This window comes from Cyprinodon variegatus, unplaced genomic scaffold (genome assembly GCF_000732505.1).
Source record: "Cyprinodon variegatus isolate N-32 unplaced genomic scaffold, C_variegatus-1.0 Scaffold79, whole genome shotgun sequence".
In the NCBI taxonomy this organism is placed as follows: domain Eukaryota; kingdom Metazoa; phylum Chordata; class Actinopteri; order Cyprinodontiformes; family Cyprinodontidae; genus Cyprinodon; species Cyprinodon variegatus.
The window spans coordinates 1,520,783-1,529,910 of NW_015150532.1; the positions used below are offsets into that span (position 1 = coordinate 1,520,783).

General features: G+C 37.8%; 1 protein-coding gene across 3 annotated transcripts in view; it reads left to right on the forward strand.

Annotated features, from left to right (window-relative positions):
* Positions 1–9,128, forward strand: part of lrp8 (LDL receptor related protein 8) — a 152,517-nt gene that overhangs the window by 74,118 nt on the left and 69,271 nt on the right. For all 3 annotated transcript variants that reach the window (XM_015373009.1, XM_015373011.1, XM_015373010.1), the window contains exon 4: positions 914–1,042. In XM_015373009.1, the coding sequence (XP_015228495.1) occupies positions 914–1,042 (129 nt within the window). The remainder of the gene's footprint in view (positions 1–913; positions 1,043–9,128) is intronic.

Consider the following 9,128-nt stretch of genomic DNA (forward strand, 5'->3'; position numbering starts at 1 on the left):
CAGAGCAACCACGAAATCGCAACCACAAGCAAGACTACTCTTGCCGAAACCAGTCGGGAGAAGAGCAAAAACATCTTTTCCTCTGAGAAAAGCCTCCAGAGCAGTGTTTTGCTCTTCTTTCAGTGAAGAAATACTCTGTAATTCTGATAAAACTTGCTCGATAGCCACGCTAACGCTAGTTTCATCGGCTGAAGCCGCCATGTTCTTTAGACTGAACTGTCGCGCTTTTCGTTACTTCACACCTCAACCCGCCTCAAAGCCAACGCTGATTTGACGTTTGTTTGGTGAACGGCTCCAAATTTTCTTTAACGGAGAGTCTCCAGACTGATCTGCGAATGAAACCTTGAAAGCTCGCGAAATCAGGATGGTCTCACGAGGCTACTGCGCCACCTGCACGCCCAACTCTCTGATTGACTTATCTGTCACTGTCTGCAAATGTTTCTGATTTTTTTCCAACCTTCTGAGCAGTTAATATCTTTAATTTTTATTCATAAATGATATAAAGTTAAAAAATGTTCCTTTGTAGGTTGTGCCTTTGATTTTTAGCTTAGGGCTGCCCTGTAAGCAGAGGTTTATAATTTACCACCCTGGCACATTTAAACTCGCTGTAATCAGGAGCAAATGGGCTGTGCCAAATCGAACAGATTGGCAGGAAAAGAGGGAGAAGAATGTGGGGGGGTGGGTTTTTAATTTTTTTGCGTTTTCAGCCAAATGTTTGTTAGCTGTTTCTTAGGATCCGTCTGCATGCATCCCTGCTGTGGAGGCGGCCCAGACGGTGAAACAAACGGGCCGGATTGTTGTAGTTCCAGATGAGTTTTTACTGCTGCACAGGTGCTGAGTTTCATGATTTATTTTATAAAACCATAAATTCACCGCGGAAATCTTCCCCCGTCTCTTTGATCTCCATCCACAGGCAAACAGACGTGCCCTCCGGAGAAATTTGACTGCGGGGGATCCACCAACAAGTGTGTCTCGTTGTCATGGAGATGTGATGGGGAGAAAGACTGCGATAACGGAGCGGACGAGGAGGACTGCGCAGCTGGTGAGCTTCACAAAGTCGCCCTCCTGTAAACAAATGTCTGAGGGTTTTGTTTTGTTTTACAGCTGATTACATCTCAGGAGCACAGCTCTGCTGAAGTCTTCCTGAGGAAACAGAAAGGAAGCTTAGATTCCTTTTAAATTCTGTTTTACCTCTTTTATCTTGTTAGATAAAGGTCCAACACATTAAAGCTCAGTAGATAAGTCGGTGTGTAATCAGAAGGATGTGAAGGGAATTGAGATTTCAGTCACCTGCATTTTGATGTAAATCGTTTGTGTCGTGAGGCATCAGATTTGGGGTTTTCTGGGGATATTTGAAGGATTTCTTCCATATCTATTCGTACAGTTCTTAAATTCTCTGTGACTCTAAAGAGCCATCAAATACGAGGCACCTTACGCTCAGCCAATCACATGACTCGCACGTATAGTAACCTCCCCACCCCCAAATCGCTCCGAGGACTATCCTTGGCCTACTTCTGAGGAGCCGTGAAGAATCTGCTGCTTTTTTTTCCTCTCTTGGTTTCCTCTTCATGTCAAGAAGATGAGATTGAAGCAACAAATCTGAAGGTGTTTAGAACTGAAGGCCGTGGGAGTGGCAGACATTTTTCTTAAATAATAATAATAAAAAAAAATCTCATTATTGTCATTTTTAAAGAGCTGCGTGAACACAGCAGATTGCACAGCTCTTGTCTGTTGAGCATTTGCTTTAATCAAGTCAGGAAAAACACAATTTACAGAATTGAAATGAGTATTAAAAAAGGCACTTGATTAAAAACATTTTCATTTTTTGATGCCCTGATTAACAACGGTTTAATATGTTGTATAGCAGTAATTGTGTGATTATCCTCTGAATGACATTCAGAGGTTAGAGTGGCCCTGGTGCACTCATGCTGAATCAAGCGGTAGTACCTCTTTCAGTATAACACCTTCTTCCCTTAGATGCTTTTTACTGCGCTGTTCATTGAGACCCAGTCTAGCCTGTACTAATCCTGTTCTCTCTCTAATGTCTGTATTGATGTGGCAGTCTTAAGCCACTCAGTAGTGACACAAGGGCAGGCAGCAGGTTGTTGTCCAAGGCTCGAAATCCCTGCAGGGACAAATGCCGCCAAGCAATGGCCAGGAGGGCGGGGCTGGCTGTAGCATTAGCAAAGAATGGGGCTTGATAGCATCACAAATTAGAGCTATTAAATGCTGCTCGGACCAGTTTATCTGAAGAGTGATTGGGCTGAGGACCAACCTGAAGGATGTTGTCTGTGAGGATTAGAAGCTTTTTAGTGTTTGTGGAGATCAAATCTAAACCTCCAAAGCATTGATTTTTCTTCTTTGTGTCCCCTACCATGTCTGTGCTCCAGCTCAGCAGTCTGCAGAAATTACAAACTATCAACATTGGGGGGGTATCATTGTTAAATGAAAAAAATAATGCAACCGCTTTTGGCATTTACTTAATCATATTAAGTTACTTTAAAACAATAGTTTTATGTCTTACCCTGCTAACATGAAACTATTGTGATAAAGTAAAATAAATATGATAAAGTAAAAAAAAATATTGATAAAGTAAACATGATTAAGTAAATGCAAAAAACGGTTGCATTATATTTTTCAGTGTTATATCTGTAAAGAAGAAAACATGAAAAAAAAACTCTTGGAAAAAAATCTGACTTTTTTTTAATCTCTTTTGTAAAAGTTAAAATTCGTCTTAGTTTTATTTTTTTTCAAACAGGTTAACCAAACCTTATCATGAATCAGTTATCCTGTAAATACAGGAAATAAACACTGAGGCTTAATGCTGATCTCACTGTAAAAACATGCATAGCCCCACCAGAATATAGCCCTAAAAAAAAATTAAGACCTACTCAGTTTAACTAGGTTTAGACAAGTTATTAATCTAGTTTAAAAGCTCCATAAGTTTAAATTTGCAATTGAAAATTTTTAAGATTTACAGAGCAATATTGAAATCATGTTAATACTAGAGAGTATTAAAGGGATTCATCACTAGTTAAACATGTTGGCCTAAATATGTTGTAGTTTTCCTATTAACCTCAATATTGCTGTTCATTATATGTAAAAAAAAATCTGAATTATATTTTCTTATATATTATATTTTTCATCTATGGAGATTGCCACCTGCGCAATGCATTCTGGGTAGATGACGCAGTTACATTACCAGGGCTATGTTATATCTGACTCAACGTTTTATGAGCCGCCATATATGAAATATCTGTTGAAACAAACAAATATGATCGGTTTGTGATATACTTTTCATTATATTAGCTACAGTTACTATAGCAGAAAATAAACAACTGTTTAAAGTGACAGTAAAGGACCTTTCTGTTGTTGTAAGAAATCGTTAGATTTTAATATATCTGAGAATATATTTTGACCCCAATGCTAACTGTAAACAGGCTCAGTTAGAAACTGGAGCTCTTTGTAGCGTAGCTCTCCATCAGGGTTAGCATCTCCCATCAGCAGCCACACAAAGAGCAGCTTTTTCGGCTAACTCTCCCCTCTTCCTCTATTCCGTCCTCCTAATTTTCATCCCCCCTTGTGATTTCTACATTGCCAATAGTTTCTATGCGCTTCAGTTCAAACTGAAAAAGTTTAAAAGTTACAAAGTTGCTTTTTTGGCGGGACGTAGGACCTGGCATATGTCATTTACCCAGCATGCAGCGCAACATAAACAAAACAAAATCTATGTGACAATATTTTATTGCAATTTATTAAAACTAACCAGCTTACAGCATTTTTTATATATTTAGTTTACATTAAAGACGTTAACACGTTTCACAAATGGTAAAATACTTTCACAAATGTTGTTACAACTAAGCGTGGATCCGTTTCATTTATTGTCGTAGGGAAGCGGCGTTGCATTTCCGAATTAAAGTGAATTAAGTGAATGTGATTGGTTGATTATCAAGGGGGCGGGATTGTTGTGAAGGAAGGTTCGCAAGCATGTTTGGTTGTGGCCGGTTTGTCGGAAGCATCTTGCTAACCAGTTAGCGACTTAGTGCTAGCAGGTTCCCAATGGGAAATTGCATTGGGACCAAGTAGCACTAAATTGGTGACTTGGGGTTCCGGCACTAGTGGCTCGTTTTTTTTGGACAGTAGCCTGGGGTATGAGAGAGGGGGAGAGACATGCGGCAAAGGACCAAATGCTGGATTCAAACCCGGGTCAGCCGAGTCGAGCACTAAGGCCTCAGTACATGGGTTGTGTGTGCTAACCACTGCGCCACCAAAGCACGCCCCATTATTGAACTTTATTACTCTCACTGTGGAGAAATTCACTCTGCATTTAACCCATCAGTGGGCTTCCACTGTGCAGCGACTGTGGAGCAATGTGGGGTTAAAGGTCTTGCTTAGGGACCCAGAGTCAAGTTTGTGGGGATCGAACCGTGTACTGACAACCTTCAGAGCACAACCACACTGCTCTAATCACTAGGCCAACACTCCCCTCACCTGCCAAGTCCAACTTTGCTCCACATCTATATTGAAAGGTAAAGAATGAGGTTGAGTTTGACCTCAAGGCCTCATCCTTTTATGCCATAGTCGCTTAACATGTTAAGAAATGATAAGTTTTTCCACCCTCTGAACCTGCCAGAAATCAGCAGCTTGGTTCTGGAGCCCACATAAGTGCTGGGTTGGTTTAGGGGCTGTAAGCAGCAGTAGTGTATCCTGTTATTCAAAATGATTCATAAAGCTCGAACAGATCATCCAAATTGGCACCGCTTACGTGTTCATTCTGTGGAATCTATATGGGAGATGACAAGTCAGACTTCAGCTTACTCCCTAAAATGGCTCACGGGCATCACCTCGTTCCAGTTCAATTTCTTTGATGTAACATTGTCAGTTGTTCAGCAAGGATCCAATATCCAACCAGAGCTACGCTTTCATACAGCGGCTGCACCTCTGCTGCAATAAATCACTCTCTACATATGAAGAGTCCTGGACTGGTTGTATAAATGCAGTAAAAAGACTGGAAATGTGTAGCTTTAGGTTTTTAGGTTTTAATATTAATCTCCTTTTTCATATTTTCAATCAAGTTTGAGATTGAGAATATAAACCAATTTTACCTAGAAATCTCCAGGATAAATAGGTTTTAGCACAGATGTGCTCATTGATGTATCCAGGGATGATGTTTACTTTAACTCTAAGCTACTTTGGGAAAAACCCAAGATTTCAATCATCACTGAGACAGCCTGTTAATCTGAAACAAGTAATAAATGAGAGAGACAAATTTTAGGTCAGGTTTAGGCTCCAGCCAACATTTATTTGACATTATGGTATTTACTAACATGCTGCAGCAAATCAACCTAGATGTGATCTTATGGCAAACTAATGATAGAAAAATGCTATTTGCAGATATCACCAACATCAGAAAAGAGAAAAGGATACAGTTTATTAACACTATGGTAATCTTTATCAAAAGAAAACAGAGACTTTATAGAAAAAAAAAAACCCAAAAACCGTTATATGTGGATGCACTGAATATATTGTGTATATCTATGCACCGTTTTCTTCCTTTGGCACATTATTCTCTTTTTACCATTAGAGCTGATGTAACGAGGACATTTCTCCACTGAGATCAATAAAGATAATCACTCAGTCAATCAATCAAATTAAAATCAGATAAGTGACTAAAAGTTTACCTTTAGCAGTGGTTGTATTTCTATTGTTTTGCCCTTCCTTACAGTGTTTTTCTTTTAGGGAAAATATTGTACAATCTTAGAGATGACGTTTTTCAAAATAAAAATCTAAAGCGGATTCATTTTCAGGATTAGAATGATTAATTTGGTTTAAATAAGATTATGTAGCCCTACACTTAAAAAGAAACTGCTGGATGCTTCTATGAATTCTCAGTTTTCTTCGTTTTATTTCACATTTACAAGTCTCACTTCCTCTCAACCACCTAAACACTAAATTCTGGACCATTTCAATGCTCCCAGGTGTAGAACACCAGTACCAGCATGCAGACTGGTTCTACAAGCATTTGCATATGATTGACTCACTTTACGGAGATCACTTGATTCCTACTGCCATGATAGGATGCCATCTCAGATTGGTGGACCACATAAAATCACGTATGCAGCTTCATTTAGTCATCGATTCAGTTTAGTTTTTTGGTAGGGATAAAATGCATGTTCTTTGTTTAGACTTAGTTCCTTTTTGGGCTTTTCTAATTGTTAGGTTCAAAAATGTAGGTTCGTAAAAGAGAAACTGAGTCTACACAGAAGAGGGATTTTTAACAGCTTCTGCAGAAGGAGAGTTACATTCAGCTCACTACTCTCTGACTGACTTCCTCTGCAAAGCCTTTTTATTAGCAGATCATAACACATGGTGTGGGTTACAAAATAGAGTTTTCTTCTGACAATGCAATTGATCAGGTCATAGGGCAAAATGCTCCTCTGATTGAATCACAGAACAGAGTGGTCTCCTGATAACTGTGATTAGCCTTGCACAAACATCAGCAATTTTCTACCACCGTTGCATGACAGTTTGCAGTAAACAGAGTGAAGCATCTCATTTCTCCAATGTTTCATATTTACACACATTAACTTTATAATCATCATTGAATAAATCTAACACCAAGAAAAAGCAAAGTAAACATCACTTAAAAGGAATTTAAAAACAAGACTAAATGTGAAAAATCGAGCACAGCATAGTTTGCATTAAATGCTACAACCTATATAAAGCAAAAATCATATATCGTATAGACTAAAGCTTCATCAAAATCATGCCCAAAGGTTTATTTTGCTCGATTTATTAACATCTGAAATATCCTGATGAGTTCTGCCCCCTGTCCTAAAAATCATCACTGTCTTATATAGCTTTTATTAGTAAGTGGTGATGCAAGGCAGAGAGCCATCATAACTGCTTAAAGTTTAGACCAAGTGACTCTATTAGCACTTTTTTAGCTGCTCTTTATTTGACTATTTTGGCTGCGAGATCACCAGAAGTGGTGTGAAATGAATGGCGAGGTTTTCCAATGGGGAGATTTGGCTTCTTTCTTAAATTAGAGATGGACTGATACAGTTGTATTTTTTAAAGTTTTATTTTGACGGTAGTCTAAAATAGCTGAATTGTTTATCTGTTTTTGTGGGGGGGATTTCTATTGCTATTGCTCGCTACATTCATGATAAATGTACACAAGTTTAGACAAAAGGGCTATTACTGCTTAGAAAATGGAGGGAATGGCATTGCTGGCAGGCGGCACAGTGTGTGAAAAGTAGCAGCTAACTGTAAAGACCTTGTTTTGGGCTCACCTATGAAAACAGAGCAGTATTTATGAGGAAGGCGAACTTTCTAACTGGAGACCTTAGTGGGTTTTAACAGGAATATTTTTCCATTGCTCAGAGTCAAACTGTGGGAAGTAGACCTTCACTAACTGTAAAAAGGTAGTAGTACACTGTATAGCAGATGAACATCAGCTGACACTACTAAAATAACAGGTCAAAAAAATAAATTCGAAGAAATTCCCTCCTCTTCAGCAGGAGTGGAGCTAGACTTTTTTTTATTGAGGATGTCAGAAAGAGACGAGGACAAATTAACAGGCGGACATGAGAATTAATTTGTTTTTCTATTATTTACAAGTGGAGTTTCATGCATTGAATATGTTAAGTATTTTTATATTCAGTGACTGAATATCTTCAAAAATAGAATTAAAATAAAGTGCTTTACAGTCACAATCCTTTCACAATACAAACCAGATTTTTTTGCTCCCATTAGTTATTTCAACAGTTGATTAAACTGTTTTCAAATATCTCCTGTGTTCCACTATGAAACAGACCAGAAAGATTTTTTTATGCCTACATAAAAGTAACTTTGACTACAGTCATATTTTGCTTAGGTCTTTTTTTACTTTAGAGTAACATTTTGCACTGGTTACTTCTATAAAGTAAACACTTAACTTAAGTCACTTTATTGATTCATGACATTGTCCTAAAATCATGAGTGTATTGAGGAGAAAGGAAATAAAATTCTGAAACGTCATTAGTTTAAATTTTTAGTCCTTTTCCCCCCCCCTGCCTTTCTTATGCCTCTACAGTGTATTTGAATTATCTTGTTATTTAAATTTGCCTCTCAAAAACCTTCTTGTCTCTAGACATGGCTTTTTGTGTAGCTTATATGGGTGTGAAGCTGCAGCTTTCATGTATTTACCTGCAGACGTTCACTGTTGTAAGAAATATAAGGGTCACTTTCTTTTCTTTTCATCTTAAGGGAAAACTATACAAAAAGCAGGGAAGGACTTTCAGACATAACATCACTATTTACCCTGGACCTGCTTGTTCTAAAGGCTGAATGAATAGTTTAATCTATATGGTACATGGGTTTTGTTTTCCAAGCTTCCACCTTAGAAATACTCTTAACTTCAATAAATGAAAGCTCATCTACTGTAAAGGCAAGTACATCACTGTACTAATGATGCAAAACATCAGAAAAGTGTTAATTACATTGGTTTTAGGTATTCCTTTTATGACAGTAGAATAAAAGTATGTCTTCTATACTTAAACAAATAGGAATAAACATGGATATATCAGTATTTAAACAGCCATTTCATTGTTATAAATCCAGTACACCTGGGAGATATAATCAATTTATTTAATGCGAATTTGAGGATCTATTTCCATAGCAACCCCTACTCATATAGATTTAACGTTCCGGAATTTCAGTTTCTTTAAATGCTCCTGAATGCATCACTTATGCCCCTTCAAATAGACCAGACGCAGACTGTGATGACTTGGTTAGAAATGTTTGAAATGGTTTACAGAATCCTTTCAGACTTTTCAGTACCAGAGATGTTGGAGAAATTGACACCTTGTTTGGGAAGGAACAAAAAAAAAAAACAAACAAAAAAAAAAAAGCTTAATCTCCTCCAAGTTTCTTCTTAGTTTCTGTAACAAAAGGCAGCTGGTTAGTTCATCTGTGAAGAAAGATGGAGCCGGATGCTGCAGTGGAAGACAAAACCTCTGTGAAGAGATGTGATTAACAGGGGAACCCTACACTTTAATTTGACAAACTACCTCCTTAGGAAATATAAATAAAACAGACTATAATTTAAGAAAACAGTTTAGTCAACAACAACTAAAAGGTTATGT